Source organism: Xyrauchen texanus, chromosome 1 (assembly GCF_025860055.1).
Source record: "Xyrauchen texanus isolate HMW12.3.18 chromosome 1, RBS_HiC_50CHRs, whole genome shotgun sequence".
In the NCBI taxonomy this organism is placed as follows: Eukaryota; Metazoa; Chordata; class Actinopteri; order Cypriniformes; family Catostomidae; genus Xyrauchen; species Xyrauchen texanus.
The window spans coordinates 38,641,125-38,660,912 of NC_068276.1; the positions used below are offsets into that span (position 1 = coordinate 38,641,125).

The 19,788-nt window shown below is 40.9% G+C and overlaps 1 protein-coding gene across 4 annotated transcripts in view; it reads right to left on the reverse strand.

The window, feature by feature from the left end:
• LOC127635662 (SWI/SNF-related matrix-associated actin-dependent regulator of chromatin subfamily D member 3-like) overlaps nt 1–19,788 on the reverse strand; it is a 58,481-nt gene that overhangs the window by 25,049 nt on the left and 13,644 nt on the right. The window contains exon 1 of one of the 4 annotated variants that reach the window (XM_052115891.1): nt 5,259–5,825. The exons of 1 other annotated variant lie outside the window; for it this stretch is intronic. In XM_052115891.1, the coding sequence (XP_051971851.1) occupies nt 5,259–5,336 (78 nt within the window). In that variant the 5' untranslated portion in view covers nt 5,337–5,825. Of the gene's footprint in view, nt 1–2,231; nt 2,367–5,258; nt 5,826–19,788 lie in introns of those variants that run through there. 2 more of the 4 variants (XM_052116185.1, XM_052116025.1) reach the window with 2 other exon arrangements.

The window sequence follows — 19,788 nt, forward strand, 5'->3', positions numbered from 1 at the left end:
GAAATCATCAAATACTGTATAACAGGTTTAAAGAAATATAGATGTATCATATTGTAAAAAGACTAACATTTCAATAGTCCTAAATTTTTTTAAACAATTACAGTCTTGTGCTGTCTCTCTCTATATGGCTGTTTTGTTCACAAATCACTTTGAATTAGGGTTGCGTGGTATACCAATACTAACAAAATATCACAATACCAAAACATTTTAAACGGTATGTAATCATCTGGGGGCCTGGGTAGCTCAGCAAGTAAAGATGCTGACTACCACACCTGGAGTTGCAAGTTCGAATCCAGAGCATGCTGAGTGACTCGAGTCAGGCTTCCTAAGTAAACAATTGGCCTGGTTGCTAAGGTAGGTGGAATCATGTTGGGTTAACCTCCTCGTGGTCGCTAATGTGGTTCTTGCTCTCTGTGGGGCACATGGTGAGTTGCACATTGATGCGGTGGAGAATAGCGTGAAGCCTCTAGACAAGCTAGGTCTCTGCGGTATCATGCTCAACAAGCCATATAAGATGCAAGGATTGACTATCTTCGACATGGAGACAAATGAGTCACTTCGCCACCACGAGGATTTCGAGCACATTGGGAATTGGGCATTCCAATTTGGGGAGAACGAACCCCCCCCCACTTTTCTCCTTTTCTGCCCAAATTGGAATACCCAATTCCCAATGTGCTCCAAGTTCTCGTGTGGGTGTAGTGACTTGCCTCAATCAGGGTGCTGGATGACGAATCTCAGTTGCCTCCACGTCTGAGACAGTCAATCTGCGCATATTATCACGTGGCTTATTGAGCGCTCTACCGTGGAAATGTAGCGCGTGTGGAGGCCTACGCAATTCTTCGCGGCATCCACACAGCTCACCAAGCGTCCCACCGTGAGAGAGAAACCACACATAATAGCGACCACGAGGAGGTTACCCCACGTGACTCTACCCTCCCTAGTAACTGTGCCATTTTGGTTGCTTAGGAGACCTGGCTTGGAGTCACTCAGCACACCCTGAATTCGAACTCACGACTCCAGGGGTGGGAGTCAGTGTCAATACTCGCTGAGCTACCCAGGCCACCGAAATCATCTTGATGTTAATTTCGGTACCATATTAAAGTATGCAGCCATTAGCAAAATGTTACGTTAATGTGAGAGTTTTGAGAATAAATCAGAGACCATTTGAAAATGATAATAAAAAAAGTCTTGATATGGCGAAGTGTGATCTATTAAACAGCAGAAGGATATAATTTTATGAAATAATACACAGTCACATGCACACCACAGAACGAATGAGAGGCTTTGTCCTGCTCAGTCATCTCCTTTACAAACAAAAGCAGGCATGCACACACTACAAATGCTTGATTTTCATGCAGTGTGTCCAATAGTATCCAACTGCAGAGCAGTGTGTTTAGTGTATAATCAGCAGTGAACTCTCAAATGACCATTTTCACTGTTGCAGCTCGGAGATTTCAGCTCGTGAGTCATGGGAAGATTGAAATAACGAACTCCTCACAAACAGGAAGAACTTCAAAAGGTCTTTAAAAAAAAAGTCCCGCTGAAATAAGAGCTCAATTCAACCGGATGCGTGAAATTGAAGACATTATGACAAAAAAAAAATATTACTTTTATATAAAAGTGTAATATTCAAAGAAGTCGCAATAATACTCTATTAAATGGTTATATTATTAATATTATTATTTGTAAGCAAAATCAAAAAAGCAAGTGTACTAAATATCAGCATGTTCAGCCATGGCAGTCTTTTGCTTCTGGTAATCAGATTGTTTTCATTTAATGTTGTCATTAATACTGCATAGCACTGTTGTGCATCATTTTTATTTATTTTTTTTAACCAGAAATGATATGTATATTATCATTGTTGAAATATTATTATTGTCTCTGTATTGTTAAAAATTATTATATTTCATTTGATTAAAGCTGTACAGTAAGTATTTGATTAAACAACATTTTATCATAACATTTAATTAAAATATTTAATAATATTTCTGGAAAAATTAAAAAACAGAAAAGGCATATTTTTTTTTAAATCATTTTGCAGTTCTTTTAGTCAAGTAGTTTTCTGTGTTTTCTTTCTTTAAGTATCGAGTTACTATCAATAACAAGGTACCAGGCTGGTATCGTACAGAAGCCACAATTTTGGTATCGGAGTAACGCTACTTTATATACAAATTTGGATGCAGGTAGCAGGACAAACATTTTATTTTGTATATGTTGCAGCAGAATCTCACCATGTGGACTTGCACTTCAGAGAGACTGGCTGTGTTTTAAGTTGTCAGTCAGCTTTGAAGGATGAGCAGTTCTGCTCGATTCCTGGTGATAAACAATTTCCTTTTGCTAGAGTACTCGCATTCCCTCTGGAGTTACTGTACATTGCTTGCAGTTAATATGACAACTGTGCACTGCAAACATCTGATTTGTGTCTTCGGATAGACCTTGGTTACCACATTATTTCACTAATGCCCCTCCCATTAAGTTCTGCAAATATTAACATTGTTACATAATTGGAACAAATGTAAGGTACTAGTAAGACTGTTACAAAATGATATTGGAATATTTCACAAAATGATTTTATTGATGTCTAATGCAATAAAACAAAATGGGGTGATTCGTGGCAATAGCTGACTGGTTAAAGGTGCACTCAGTAACCTTTTGTTCATCATCTTGGACTTAGTGAAACCTAGTGGTGTGGATGCAGCATCATTCAAAATCACAGATGCCATTGTACTTACTTTAACTTTATGCTCATTTATTAACTAAAGTGTATTCATCTAAAGATATTCTTCATCTTGGTAATAAGTAAGTTTAGTTGCAAAATTGTTCCAGTGAACTAGAATGAGAGTATCTGCTCCTAGAGTGAAATGACCTGAAGTTCATTTGTTCCAGTGAACAAGAATGAGAGTATCTGCACCTAGAGTGAAATCACCTGAAGTTCATTTGTTCCAGTGAACTAGAATGAGAGTATCTGCTCCTAGAGTGAAATGACCTGAAGGTCATTTTATTTATCCACACAGTTACACCGAAAGAATGAGTCTGTCATTAACCAACACTGTGCATTTGGTGTGTGGGTGCTTGAGAGAAGAATAGACGAAAGAGTCAGCGAACCACTAATATAATACAGTACACCAGTAATTCATACTCAAGATGAAACACCAATACTGTGACACCTAATCTAAACATGACAACGAGCCAAAACTAAACATCTAGAAGGCGAGATAAAACAGAACATAAAACCCAGACATAATACTGTATGCACAAAACTAACAAAAAGTAATTGCCTAAGCCCAGGTGATTTATCAACCTCATTTCAAATACAATCATTTAAAAAAGGATACAAAACACAGTTTTTGCTTCTGAAATCAAACAAATTTCCAAGAGAAAAACAGGATTCAACAAGAAAAAAAATGCAGGGCGAGGCTTGATCGATAGCCTAAATAGCCTAGCCTAGCTTAGATAACATTATCTTATAGCCCACATGACCTAAGTGATGTCAGTGGAAAAGGATATTCATTTTAGAGGAAGAGATTTATTATAGTCTGGTTAAAGTTTACGAGGACCAACGTTTTTGTCTTTAGAATAAAATGCACCAATGAACTGTTCACAATTCCAGGAACATGCACTAGTATACGAAAGTAAATGGTGTCAATTTTTATTTCACATAGACTTTAAATTAATTTTTACCCATACTGGCGTCTGCTCAAATTGTAACTTAATTGCAAACCTTGATGTGCACACACCATTCCTTGCCTTGGAAACAAGGCTGAGCCAACACATTCTTATAGCTCAAACTAACTACATTTCCCTAGGCAGGTCAAATACAACAGACTAATGGTGCAATGTTATTATAAAGTGTACAAAGCATGGCCTCATAATGTGATGAGTGTGGCAGAGAGCCAGTAAGGTGAACAATAACAAAGGTGAGCCTGAGGTAACAACAGGACATGTAGATGAGTTGAGAGGCATGGGCTGAACATAAGAGAAGAGATGCAAATAGAAACTGTAAAGTAGGAGAGAAGAGCAACACAGGCATCGAAAAGGACATAAAAGGAGAGGAAGACAAAATATGGAGTGGGAAACATTTGGCCAGGAACAATCAGTGCTTCGTCAAGGTTAATTAGTCTGCAGAGGCAACAACATAATTTTCTTCATTTATCATCCAAACAATTTCAGTAACACAACCTATCTTTCAAAAACACACAAAATAGCAGTAATGTATTATGGATTGAACATTTATCTTTGTTAAAAAGTTAAAGCAGTAAAGGCAGACAGCAACTTCTTTCAAGTTAAAGTCACTTTTAGTATTATTGCCATTTATGATGAAGTATTCTCCTATCAATTTACTATTCAACCTAAAATTAATTATCAGTTGAAAAATTTGTGCTAAATGAATTTTTCTTGAATCGTTTGTCATTTGACATTTTAGTTTAAACAATGCAGCAAGTCCTCGGTTGAAATCCAAGAAATAATCAAACCTGAACACCAATCAATGAAGCTCTTCAGGTTTATTATAATTAGCGGGTATATAATGGATGTCATGTAGATCTATGTATTTTGCTGGTTCTGGCTTTTATTTAAGATTGATCTGCTCTATGAAGCTATGGTTAGACAAAGCCCTGCTAATCATATATAAAAGATTACATAGCTTCTGTATATAAACAAAGGTTCATACAGCTTGTAGATTGGTATTGTCTCTTCTGAATCAAACCTTAATTAATGTCACATGAAATAACTTTCAGCATTACAATAGTATTTGTAGTAATTACTTGTACTACCACTATAACTGTGGAGTTCAAGAGTAGCTTAAGCAGTGATTCTACCCCATAACATGCTTTAATTTTTTATGAATGAGATATCACATCAAATATAATGATAACCTATTCAGATGTGTTCAGAAGAGTTGGAATAATATTAAAGCTGTGTTGGGTCACAGAGCCGCTTCTCTTTTGAAAGAAAGCACTCGTCACCTTATGCATGCTGCCAAATGCATGCAGCTTTCAATGACCAAGTGGATACCTTTGGCCTTTCTTTTGCCTTCGCTGCTCCTTTTCTCTTTTTTTCCACATGCTCGCCTCCCTCATTTCCCTCTCCTTCCCACCCCTCATTCTCTCTGCTTTAAAAAGAAGAGTGGTGCACAGCCAGGACCTGGAGGACTAGAAATAACCTTCACATGGACACCGTTCACTACTATCACTCAAACACACAGGCGTCTGTGGCTGAGCTCACGCACTCACACATGCACACGCAAAGAGGGTACGTACCACTCCATGGACGAGGAACTCAAATAGTTTGCTCTTGGTGGCTTTCCGAGCTCCTCCAGCACTCTCCTCCGAAGCCATTTCCCTCACACTCTCCCAGTCTTTTGTCTTTCCCTCTACCTCGCCTCTCTTCCTTTTCACCCTTTCGCTCACCACCTCAACCCCCCTCCAAGGCTCCCTGCTTCACTTCCCTTACTTTATACTACCCTCTTTTTCTCTCTGTCCCTCAGTCTCTCCAGCTCTCCCCCTCCGTCTGCTCGGAGTGTGCTGCCCTGTCGAGTCTCTTGCTCTCTCTGTCTCTCACACTTATGTTTGGTTGAGCTGCCTTTCAAGAGCCAGGCTGAGAAAGAACGTGGGGGGTTGAGAGTTGGGGGTCTTTCAGGGGGGTTCTTGCTGGCCCACCATGACCGTCCCTCTCCCCCCTTTACAAATACGCTCATACAAAAACACACACGCTCACAGGCTCCTGCAGCTGTTGCATTCCATTGGTAGATAAGGGAATGCGAGCTGACTGGTCGGTTGCTGTCTGCTGCGGTGTAGTTAGTCTCGCCGCTAACCAAAACCCCGCCTCTTCTCCCTTCACTTCTGCTCTCTCTCTCTCCCTGTCCTTTGCTGCAGTCAATCCCGACAAGGCTTGGTATACGTTGCTCATTCTCAAAGAAATGGAGGGAGGATCCTTAAAGCAGCAGTGAGGATAAGCTACCAGTTTTCAGACCGGGGTTGTAATAAAACAGGCCAAGAGAGCCATACTGATTTTTTACTATAGTATACTTGTCATACTGACCTTGTTTACTGCAGTCTGCTTCAACTAAATTCTGAAGCTTACAATGATTACAATGGGTTGATCAGCTTTTTCTGTGAGAGAGCTGTTCATATTCTTAAATCTTTTTCTTTTCCCTTTTTTCAGTTCCTCAAATATACATGCTCCTATTTTTCCTCATAATTTAAAACCTGAACTTGCTAAAAATGTATTAAATATACCCAAGCAATATCAATTAAAACCTAAAAGTTCTCCCCTGCAATTCACAAGTATGATCGACATGTGAATGATCAATCCTTACTATAACATATCAGGGCACAACTGTACAACTGGATTTTTTCTGTTGACATTTTCACTGGCCCCATCAGAAAAATTATAGATTTTGTTTTTAGCTATATATTTTAGGAAGAAATAATCTCAAATTTTCCCGTATTACAAATTAAACCAGCGCCACACTAGCCGATTTTTCCAGTGATTTTCAGGTGTGAGCTTCATTTACATAAGGTGGAGGGACACTGAGTAACGTCTCTCAGCAGGAGGCGTTAATCACTTGACCGTCTGGACTCCCTGTTGATGTGCCTTTCAAATGGAGTAAGAAATATCATAAGCACGAATTTCGAGCACATGAATTACCCCGCAAAAGGCATATCAATGAGTGGGAAACTCAGAATTCTAGATTCTAGGGGCGTGTCGACATGAAAGATGATGCAAAGACTTTTGTAACTTATTTCATTAATATTTGTTACATATGACAGTCAACTAATGACAAATCCTTCGTGCTTTGTTCAAATGAATTAATACCATGCATTAATAAATCATATACTGTATGCTGTTTATAAGTGGTGCAGGCTATTCGGTACAAATGAAAAAGAGCTTTTGCCGTCATTTATATTTGTGTAATTGTTTAAGTTTGTCTTCTTTTGATTTGTGTTTCCCACATGAGTGCATGACATGTCATAGTAACAAATACCTGACTTGGGAGGTATGAGCTTCCCTGGTGCACTTTAGGCAGTATGAGTTAATAGTTCAAAACTGAAAAAACACATCTGACTTTCTTGAAAAAAAATATTATGTCGGTCTCTTTAAGTGACCAATGAGCTTCTTCTTTTACAGAAAAACTGACAAGACATCAAGCTGATCTAAACATTTTCATCTCACTCAGCTGCATATCATTACAAACGCTGATTGTAATCCATAATTCATTCTGTCATCAAGCATTTTTCCTGCCCTTTTCTCCTACACTATAATTACACTATAAAGCAGATACATAACAGTCTGTTTTTATTTAAATTATTCACTCACTGAAAGCTGCATATGGACTGCATTTTAATATCCCAATAAAAAACCATGAACATACATGATGGATCTGGGGAGAAGTCTGTAGGTCAGCTTGTCAATATAATTCATCATAAAAACGTGGATATATCTTTTTGGCGACTAAATTAGATACAGCTGCATGTTTAAAATGAGAGTTATTTAATGATTACTAATTTTAGCATGATCACTTCTCTGTTTTGGATAGCGGCAAAACAGACAGAGGTAGGATGGCGTCAGCAACCCATATGTCAGAAATAAATGTGGCTTCACTCTTTCAGTGTGTGTGCGCAAGTGTGTGTGTTTGAGTACGTGCGCAAGAGGGAGAGAGAGAGAGCTTCTTGACTGTGAGAACAGGTACTTTTCAATGTAGAAATAATGCAAAAGCAACTAATGACGGATAATTAAAAAAAAAAAAAGCCACAACATAAATTGTACAACTTATACCCATCTGTATGTCAGATAATGTTTGAGTGCAACCTCTGACTGAAATGTGCATTCTGTACCATACTGTGACATTTTGCATTCCCGTGACAAACAATACTTGGATATTTGCACCCATTAAAACATTTTTACAAAACATATTTTATTTTTTACATATTTTTTAAATGTTATAATTTTAAATGGTATATCGATAATGCAACATTGTAACTATTTAAGCCCCTATTTTAGAACAAATCAAGCAAGCTTCAAGTCTGAAAACACCCTAAATCACTCTTACAATTCTTAATACTCACACGGTACTCCTGTTGTTATTTTTGCGAGCTCCATGTCTGTCACTACTCCGACTGAAGAGAGCGAGATCTCAGCAAAACAGTCTGCATGTATGACACCCTCAGATACATACAGTAAAAGACGTAAAACTGTCATTGCCAGAAAAGGAGGACTGTAGCAGTTCCATACAGCTTATTTAATTTTTGAAGCATATTTTCAAAATAAAGCACATCACATTAAAATAATTGTAAGTTTCAGTGACTAAAAGTATATAAATATCATATACATATATATACACACACACACGCATATATATATACATATATATATATACATATATGTACATATATATATATATATATATATATATATATACTATATATATGTAGTAAACTTGAATAGACAAAAATGTGTTATAATAGTTTACCAGAAGTACTGTATGAGAATCATGTTCATTACATTATAATTAATTTTACTTGTCTACATCTACTTTTTAAAACTGTAAAAGAAAAAAGGAAATTCAAGAATTTCTTAGAAAGAGCACTGAGACCTTCTATACAAACAGGCTTTTTTTTGTGGTGACCCATCACAGTTGTTACTTCTTTTCACATCTAGTCAGGAAGTATTTCTATAATAGCAAGAGAGAGCTAAAAAGATCTGTGGGTCTCAGTACCCCCTTGAGTCCCCCCACCCACATCTCCCTTTTCCCCTTACAGCCCTGCCAAATGCTCAGATCCCATTGACTGGGAAGTGAAGGGGGTGGGGGACTTGTGAGGGGTAAGCAGAGAGATTGTGTTTGTTATGGACTGGGACAGTTTGACCACAAGCTGCAGTATTCTGTTTTTCCTACAGAGGTCTGTATACTACTTCCTATAAAACCCCTTATGAATGTGCCAAGGCAGCACAGAGGCATTACATTTTCATTGTCCAAGACTGCTCATAAAGAATGTGCTCGAGGATGGCATATGAGATACAGACCGGGTACTGCACAATGGATTCAGTCTTTGAAATAAACTCAAATTAATACCATAAAGCTCTTGTTGCTGACATTGTTGCTGACACCGTGTCTATGAGCAATCTTCTCCTCTCCTCTCCCTAACAGTTTACATGCGGCATTAACATGGCTGATCTTGTGTTGATCCTGTACTGTGGTTTATGTGTTACAGCAGGATGCTCTTCTGCCATCAGCATTAATATGAACTTGTTGAATTTGGCAGGCATAGATCTAGCAGTTATATTTTTCTCTTAAGGGAGATATGACCATTTTCTTTATTCAAGTCAGTGACTGAGACAAGCATTATGCATAACAGCATTCTTCCTACATGCAATCATCTTGACAATTCATAAAAGATTGTTTTCTGGGAGGTCCATTCTCAGATTCTAAAATAGTCCTCTAATGAAATGAATCAAGGAATCAGATTTCTCTCAGTCAAGGAATGAGAGCCAAAAGAGCAAGTTTGAATATAAAAGGCTTTGGCAAGTTGTATATTAAAAGGCCAAGGGAATTTAGTGGAATTCTGGTAAAATGGCCCCAGAGTAACACTGTGAATGATGTAATAACAGCCCAGCCTAGTTATTTGCTACATTTGCAATTGTTCATAGTTAGTAGGGATGCACCGATACCATTTTTTCTCATCTGATCCGATTCTGATATCGGAAATCTCACTATCGGTCGATACCTATCAGATACCAGTGTTGTTCCCTTTACAAAAAGCTTCACTATGATGCTGTGCTTTGCTAAGCGCTTTTGGGAACAATCCTGCATTGTGACCAGCTGTGAATATGTGTGTAACACGTCAATGAACATTGACCGGAATTTATAGCCTCGGCTGGGGAGATCATTAGATGCACCTGTGGCCAGGCTATAAATAGACGCGTCACCAGCGTGTCATCAGATCAGTTTTCTTCAGAGCAAACTGTGCTGTGTGTCTCACAAGCCTGGCAGAAACTTTCTTTCCTCTGCTAGGATTTAGAATTTGTTAGGCAGTGCGCAGTGAACCTTTTCGCCTTTCCCTCTTTCTATATATATTTATATATAAAATAGAAAAGAAAAAGGTGGAAAAATGTTGGAGAAGCAAAGCAAACGATGCGTGTTTCCCTGTCAACGTTCTATGACTGTCAGGAACACGAATCAATTTTGTTTTGTTTGTTTGGGGGAAAAGCATGCTGCTCTCACGTTGGGGCAGGGCGAGTGCGTGCATTGCGACCTACTTTCGGGCGAAATGCTTCGCGCTCGCCTCGCTTACTTCCAGGAGTCAGCGCCCACTCTTTCATCGTGGGGCTCTCGCATATATTTGGCTTAGGAGCGAGAGACGGGTCCGTCCCTATCGTTCGCTCTCTCTTTCTCTCCCCAGATCCAACTGATCCTTCTCGTAATCTGAAGCATGCCTCAGCGCCTCTTCGTTTCACGAGGGGGGCGCTGAACCTCTGTACATATCACACATAATAAAGCGGCTGAGAAATTACTCGAGGTGGTTACTCGGGCTGTGGCCAGACTGGCCCCCCAACGCTCCAAACTATAAGACAGATTTCTGTCTGGTGGCCAAACAAAACAAAAAAATTATAATAATAATATATTACATAATATAAAAAAAGAAAAAGGGAAAGCTCTCTCACTCATGGAGGAACCCATATACTTCCTGTGTTCACGTACACTCGACGTCTTTATACTCGACTATTGTGGGTGCTGAGACACGGGGGTATTCAATGATATTAATGGGGGTTTTGCGTCCGATTTTAGATCTTTGAGGCTTGAACCGCTCGGTCAGGGTGTTCAAGTTCAAGATGCTAACTGCCAAGACGGTCGTGTCTCAGATCCAACATTACGACTGGCTGATCACGATCGATCTCATGGACGCATATTTCCATATTGGAATTCTGCCACAGCACAGGAAGTTCCTGAGGTTCACTTTCGGGGGATGAAGCCTTCCAGTATCAGGTTCTTCCATTCAGCCTAGCCCTATCACCCCGCACATTCACGAAATGCATGGATGCAGCACTGGCTCCTTCGCGACTCCTGGGCATCCGCATTCTGAATTACATAGACGACTGGCTGATCTTAGCGCAGCTCCAAGAACTGGCAGTTCAGCACAGGGACATTGTCTTAGCTCATCTGGTTTCTCCGGGTCTGAGACTCAACGTCAAAGAGCGTTCTCTCTCCCACCCAGGGAATCACCTATCTGGGGGTTATATGGAATTCAATCATGATGTGGCACAGTTGTCTCCCGCTCGTATCACGTCCATTCAGAACACCCTGAGCAAACTCAGGCTAGGTCAAGGTTGCACTGTTCACCAGTATCAACAAATATTAGGTCTCATGGCGTCTGCGTCCACGGTGATCCCTTTGGGCCTGCTCCATATGAGACCGTTTCAGCTGTGGCTAAAAGCCAGGGGATTTCATCCAAGGGCCAGTCCTCTAGAGCTAATAAGGGTTACGTGCCAGGTGCTTCGTTCCCTTGCTATGTGGTTCAGACCCCGGTTTCTTACCTTGGGTCCCACTCTAGGTGCGTCTCGTTGTCGCAGGCTGCTAACGACAGACGCCTCCCTGACGGGCTGGGTAGCGGTCTTAAGTGGTCGTCCAGCTCAAGGGGATGGGAGGGTCGTCAGCTTGGTTGTCACTGTAACTGTCGAGTTGATGGAGGTATTTCTGGCCCTGAAATACTTCCTCCAGAGGCTACCATGTCTTGGTACGGGTGGGCAATACAGGTGCTGGTCATATAATTAGAATATCATCAGAAACTTGGATAATGTATACATTCGTTCCACACAGACTGATATATTTCAAGTGTTCATTCCTTTTAATTTTGATGATTATAACTGACAACTAATGAAAAACCCCAAAATCAGTATCTCAGAAAATGTGAATATTGTGAAAAGGTTCAATATAGAAGACACCGGGTGCCGCACTCTAATCAGCTAATTAACTCAAAACACCTGCAAAGGCCTTTAAATGGTCTCTCAGTCTAGTTCTATAGGCTACACAATCATGGGGAAGACTGCTGACTTGACAGCTGTCCAAAAGACGACCATTGACACCTTGCACAAGGAGGGCAAGACACAAAAGGTCATTGCTAAAGAGGCTGGCTGTTCACAGAGCTCCGTGTCCAAGAACATTAATAGAGAGGCAAAGGGAAGGAAAAGATGTGGTAGAAAAAAAGTGTACAAGCAATAGGGATAACCGCACCCTGGAGAGGATTGTGAAACAAAACCCATTCAAAAATGTGGGGGATATTCACAAAGAGTGGACTGCAGCTGGAGTCAGTGCTTCAAGAACCATCAAGCACAGAAAAAGCAAGACATGGGTTTCAGCTGTCGCATTCCTTGTGTCAAGCCACTCTTGAACAAGACACGGCGTCAGAAGCATCTCGCCTGGGCTAAAGACAAAAAGGACTGGTGTGGCATATAATTATATGACCAGCACCTGTACAGCGGTAGTCTCTTACATAAACCGTCAAGGAGGTCCACGTTCACGTCAGCTAAATTTCTGGTATGTCGGATTCTCCTTGGGGCCCAGGGCAAGCCCCTGTCACTCAGGGCAGATTATATCCCTGGATACCCGTATGTGGGAGCAAAATTGCCCAAATTGTGGAAACTTCATGTTTGGCCCCTGAAGGGTACCAACTGAGGGACACAGGGCTGTCACCTGAGGTTATCGAGACCATTCTTAGTGCTAGGGCTCCCTCTACCAGAATAATCTACACCAATAAATGGGGTGTCTTCAAAAAGTGGTGCAGTTCACATGGTGCAGATCCAGTTAACTCCCAAATTGTTTCAGTTCTGGACTTTCTGCAGGAAAAACTGTCAGCAGGCATATGCCCCGCTACTCTCAGGGATTATGTGGCTGCCATTTCGGCTTGCCACGCCTTGATGGACGGGGTGCCTTTGGGGAGGCATCCTCTAGTCGCTCGGTTCATTTGTGGAGCCACGCAACTGAGGCATCCTGTTAGGACCAGAACTCCTTCATGGAACTTAGCAATAGTCCTGGAGGGTCTGGTTGAGACCCCCTTTTGAACCTCTAGAGTCAGCCTCTGACAGACTTCTGACTCTCAAGATGATCTTTCTTATGGCGATTACCTCTCTTAAGAGGATTGGGGATCTACAGGCTCTGTCTGTTTTGCCAGCCTGTTTAGAATTTGCCCCAGGTATGGCCAAAGATATTCTGCATCCTCATCCTGACTACCTTCCTAAGATGCCTTTTTCGACACTACGTCCTGTCACTCTGGAAGTCTTCTGCTGCCCGCCGTTTTTAACGCCGGAGCAGGAAAGACTTCACGGACTCTGCCCTGTCCGTGCCCTTCAGACATATGTCCACCAGTGGTGTAAGTCAGGGCAATTATTAGTCTGCTATGGGGGCTGCAACAGGGGGGCGGCTGCTACCAAGCAGACTGTCACATTGGGTGAGGGATGCTACTGCCCTGGCCTATGAGGCGCGCGGTCAAGCTTCGCCAGTAGGTGTCAGGGCTCACTCCACCAGAGGGGTCGCCTCCTCTAAAGCCTTGGCTAGAGGGGTCCCTCTGCAGCAGGTTTGTGATGCGGCAGGCTGGTCCTCTCTGCACACATTCATCAGATTTTATAGTTTGGATGTTCATGCTACTCCGGGCTCTTACGTCCTTGAGTCGACATCTCAAGCTCATGCCTGAACAGGTTTGTGAAGCAGCAGGCTGGTCCTCTCCGCGCACATTCATCAGTTTTTATTGTTACTCAAGCTCATGTCTGAGACCTCTTGTGTTCTTGTGAGCACACTTCACAACCATAGGGGTCCGGACAGCCCCAGTGCGGCGGCGTGGGTATTGCGTTCCCAAAAGCGCTTAGCAAAGCACAGCATCATAGTGAAGCTTTTTGTAAAGGGAACGTCTCGGGTTACATGTGTAACCCTTGTTCCCTGAAAAAAGCGGAACGAGATGCTGCGCTTCTTTGCGGCACTGGGATGTCCCAGGACTGCTCTTCAGAAAAATATATCTGACGACACGCTGGTGACGCGTCTATTTATAGCCTGGCCACAGGCCAGGCCACAGATCACAGATCTCACCAGCCGAGGCTATAAATTCCGGTCAATGTTCATTGACGTGTTACACACATATTCACAGCTGGTCACAATGCAGGATTGTTCCCAAAAGTGCTTAGCAAAGCGCAGCATCTCGTTCTGCTTTTTTCAGGGAACAAGGGTTACACATGTAACCAGAGATGTTTTTTTGCATAATCAGTTTATAATATTTTTACATTATTGTGTGGAACTAACTGGGGGAACTCTTTAATATGTAAAGAAACACACACCTCTAACTACACATTATTTCAATATAAATGTGTAGCTTATAAGGAAAAACTTGATTTTTAACTAGTATACTGGATAATGTAGCAGTAAAATTAACAGTAATTCCAGAATAAGTCATCAGTAGAAAAGAGGCCTTTATTTTTTGGCAAAATTTTTTCAACTTGTATCTAGACTTTAAAGGATTCAGATCTCTTATTTTGTTCAATTTAGTTGTAAGACGTCAGTCCACTTTTCATTCACACAGTTATTTTTTGGAACCCATTCAACTGAAATATCTTTATAATTTGTAAACAAATGATAATACTAATAATGTATTATAATAGTAATATATCGTAATACATCTCAATCATGCACCTTTAACTTTTAAACCCTCACGCTTTTATTTTGACATTTTGAAGTCTCCAGAAAGTCCTCTATGTGTCTGTTTATAGGCAAGTTCACACAAACTCTTTACCCTCCTGCCATCTGGCAAGAGGTACTGAAGCATTCGGGCCCTCGCGGCCAGACTGTGTAACAGCTTCTTCCCCCAAACATTCAGACTCCTCAATACTCAGACTGGTTTGACACACACACACACACACACACACACACACACACACACACACACACACACACACACACACCACACACCACACACACACACACACACACACACGTGTCCTGAGGTGCACTTTAATTACTGTCACTTTATAACTGTCTGCTACCTCAATAACTGCTATGTGCATAGAACACTATCTCATAGTATGTTATGTTTACATTTTTAGAAACTGTCATCTTTTTGCTCTGCTGTGTACTGGTCGGCGCTGCACTGTCTCTCACTGTGCCTATTGTCCTGTTCATTGTCAGAAATGTATTGCACTGTCCTGTACCTTTTGCACATGCACTTTATATAGGTATTATATATATATATAATATATATATAATACCTGTATATGTTCACTTAATGGGAAGATAGGCACACACTCTAAACATCCGATAAGCACCTACCTGATCAGTGGTAAAAGCCTCCACTCCATATATCAAAAAGTGCTAATTCAGTATAGATTTAAATAACAAGCCGTTCAGCGAATCCTCACTCTACACTCTCTCTACCCTCCCTCCCTTACTTGTTGGGGTGTACTAAATGGGATATTGAGTGTTTCCCTGTAAAAATGGGTCAGCTCACTATGAGCCAGACAGTCTAGCTCAGAGACAACCAAAAACCAGAGTAGACTCCCACAGACTCACACTTCAAGCCATCTATCCGTTTGGTCCGCCCCAGAACTGTGCTCTTAACAGCACCAGAATCAATAAGGGGGTTGTCCGAAATGAATATTCAGATCTTATCTAGAACATTCATTTAGGATTAGAGCATTACACTAAACTGCTCAGCACACTGAGATGGAAAACATCTATTAATTTTTCATAGGTTGCTGTTGTAAAAAGCAGCTTCGCAAAATATATATGCAAACCAGCTGTTTTACCACAATTTCCAGGGACTATTCTCAGTATTTAAATACAGACACAGCATGTGTGCCTAAATATATGCGCGCACACACACACACATACACACACATTTGAAGCAAAAAAGTTATCAAACACCTACATCACCCTGTGAAAAACTAACTGCCCACTTAAACTTAACACCTGGTTGTGCCATATTTAGGACTGTTTTGTAATGTACTGAACATTACTGCAAATATAGACTAATGCAACTTAAACCAAGCACAAAATTGCATTATAATTTTCTATATCACAAAGTATGTGCCTCTTATGCATCAATATTCATGCAAACAAATACTTTCATCTCAAGCTCTCTTTTTACCCTCCAACTTCAGTGTTTCCCACAGGATTTTGTGAGACTGTGGTGGGTGGACCTCTGACCCTCTATGAGGGCATGCTCCCCCATTAGAAAATGTTGTACATTTTAACTTTGTGATTCTAGTAGAATTTAATAGAGGAGTGGTGGTGGTGTAGTGGGCTAAAGCACATAACTGTTAATCAGAAGGTCACTGGTTTGATTCCCACAGCCACCACCATTGTGTCCTTGAGCAAGGCACTTAACTCCAGGTTGTTCCAGGGGGATTGTAAGTGCACTGTAAGTCGCTTTGGATAAAAGCCTTAAAATACTGTGCAGGATTGCTAGTATTGTGCAAAATGTTATCATTTCCACAAGTTCCACGTTCATAGCACAGGAAATTCCCACACATTATTATTCACTTTACAGTGCAGCTGTGAATTATATATTTGTTCTTGTTGTATTAACAATTTTTTTTTTATTGATTCACATATTAAAACACAGAAAAACAAACTATATACAAAGAATCAATAATTAACCCCCAATATAACCCCTCCCAATCCTCAACCCCACCCTGGCCCCCAAAAACATCCCAGTGGTACATGATTAAAGACACACAAAAAAATAGATCACACATAATGACAACTACACCTCTCTCTCCAATGCCCCTCCCTGAGAGCACTCCAGAAACGCCAGATATCCGCCCCATTTCCCCACATTCAAGTCCAATTTCCCCAGTCTTCTAAATGACCCTTCTTCAAAGGCCACCACCATCCCCATTTTCGAGCACCACTCCTGAAATGAGGGCGCTCCAACCGACCTCCAACCCCTTAAACCCATCCGCCTGGCGATCATGACACTGGTCAGGACCCAACTCTTTGTGTCCATTCTCTACAATGATGACCGCCCCATCGCCCAAAACAAAGAGTCTGGGGCAAAATGAAACCAGAGTGTCCAACACGTCACACACAAAACTTTGAACCTTCAACCAAAACTCCTGGATCTTAACACCTGGATCTCTGATTGGCATCACCAGCATTGGGATTGTCTTTATTTGACTATACAATCTAGAGGGGGTCCAAGCTTAAATCTTTCTCCCTCTTGGTAGAAGTTAAAGCTCTGTTGCCAGACTCTGAATTAGTAGTGAGTAATACACTGATGCCTCATGATGACCTTTTCCAAAAAGCAGTAATCACCCTTCCCAAAGTGTCTTCAGCTTTAGGGGGGTGAATGCTACTCCCAAAAATAGTACAGAGCAGGTGGCGCAACTGTAAATACCTGAAGTACTGAGATCCGGGAAACCCAAAATGTTGAATACAATTTTCAAAGGATCTCAACACTCCACTCTCATATAGCTCACAGAGTGTATCAACCTCCCTCACAATCCACTCTGTCCAGCAGAAAGGGGACTTATTAATACATAATTTTGGGTTCAGCCATATGCTCGATGCAACATTTAAATAAATGTCTGAATTAAACATTCTGGACACTTTTGTCCATACAGAGTGCAACTGCGAAAAAACAGGGTGTAACTTAACTTCTCCGGTTAGTTTGATAGAAAGGCGTTGTAATGGCGAAATAGGGGCAAGATTTTCCTGTTCAATACAAAACCAGGGAGGGGCTCTTGAAAGTGGAAGCGACCAATGAGCCAAATGTCTGAGACCGAACACATAATAATAAAAGAAAATCTTGGGTAGGCCTAGCCAGATTTGTCAATTGGCCTATGTGTAACTGAAAGGTAATCTGGGGTGTTTACCGTTCCAAATGAAGGACTTTGCTATGCTATCAAATTGCTTGAAATAAGAGAGGGGGACACCTATAGGGAGAGACTTTAGCAGGTAGTTGAATTTTGGAATACAATTCATTTTAATTAACTTTCCCAATCATCAATAAATCTAATGAAGCCCACCTGCCAACATCGCTCGAAAACCTTTTTTATTAAAGAGTCAAAATTAACTAAAATCACACAAATTTGCTGGGAACAAAATACCCAAATACTTAATACCCTGTTTGGGCCACTGAAAGGTGCCGTTATCTGGGCAGTATGCTGTTAGAGCCAAAGCTTTGGATTTAGACCAATTAACTCTGTATCCTGAGAACTTGGAAAATGAATTAATAATTATTTGGAGGCAAGGCATAGATCTAGAAGGGTCTGAGACAAATAATAAAACATGATTGTGTAACGCAAAAGCTTATGCGCCACACCTCCCGCCATCACCCCTGGAAAATCATCATCCTCATCGCAGCTGCTAATGGTTCCAGGGCAAGACAGAACAATAATAGGGAAAGAAGGCAACCCTGCAGGGTGCCCCTATCCAGAGTAAAGTGATCTGAAATTAATCAATTTGTTTGTACCGCTGCAACCGGGTGTCTATAAAGTAACTTAATCCATCCAATAAACATATTCCCAAACCTGTACATTTCCAAAATCTTAAAAAGATAATCCCATTCTACCATATCAAATGCCTTTTTGGCATCAAGTGAGATGATACTACTGGTGTCTGAGCATTCACCACTGACCACATGATATTGCCGAAATGCCTAATGTTATCAGAAGAGCTACAGTCCTGAATAAACCCCATCTTATCTATATGTATACAAGATATCATAACTTTAATTAATCAGTTAGCCAAAATTTTTACAATATTTTAATGTCTAGCTGGATCAGGGAAATTGGACGTTAACTAGGATTTTGAATTCTTTGACATACATAAACACATATATAAATATATATTTATTCGACAGCCAAACTAATGTTCAGTGAGCCGGCCCATTCATCTGCTACATGAGTGCTACAAATGACCCAATCACACACCCAATCCTTCAAGAAATGCTCCACAAAACAAACACCAACCAACAGGAGGAATAAGCACAAATAAAGTGCAGATTTATCCACAACACTGGCCCGAAGGAGTGCTGCTACGCAAAGCAAACTCCAGCCGCTAGGCAGAACCAGCAAAAAAAAAAAAAAGCCGCTCAGCTTCCTCAGACAATCAGGTGGATGTTCAGTGAGTCAGGTTCACTTGGCTGCAACATGAGAACCACAAATATCTTGCTCAGTCATTGACTTTTATAAAGTACATTGCTTGTTGGGGACATGTAATAACTTTACAGCCATCCTTAGTATCTATTGTCAATTTGGCCAGGAACATCAGTACAAAAGTAACCTTCCGTTGATGTATGATGTTTCTTGCATTCCTTGAATCGATCATGTTTCACTCGTCGTATTCGCAAAGTCTGGGAATAAGAAAATGCTTTGATTTTTCCAAGAAAGCCTTTCTTTACTCCTTGCCTCAAGATCTTTTTGGATTATCCCAGACATTTGTCCAGAATTGATCAGGGCCCGTCTCCCTCAGTGCATCGCTGAGCCAGGATCCTGTGAGCTTGCTTGATTTCCAGCTTATGGCCTGTTTTGTCAAGCAGATTCAGAAAGAGCCCGTCAAGGAATTCCACCATATTCTGACCCTCTACTCCTTCAGGAATTCCAACAATTCAAACGTTATTCTGCCGGTTATGATTTTCCATATCCTCCAACCTTTCCCAGACGCGCAAACCACCTTGGTCGCTAGTGAATTAGTAGCCAATTCCCTCTCCGAAGACTCCAGATAATTGATCCGTTTCTCGACATCTGCCACTCTTGTAACTATCTCAGTGAATTAAGTCTCCATGGCCATAATCGATTGACATATTGCAGCAA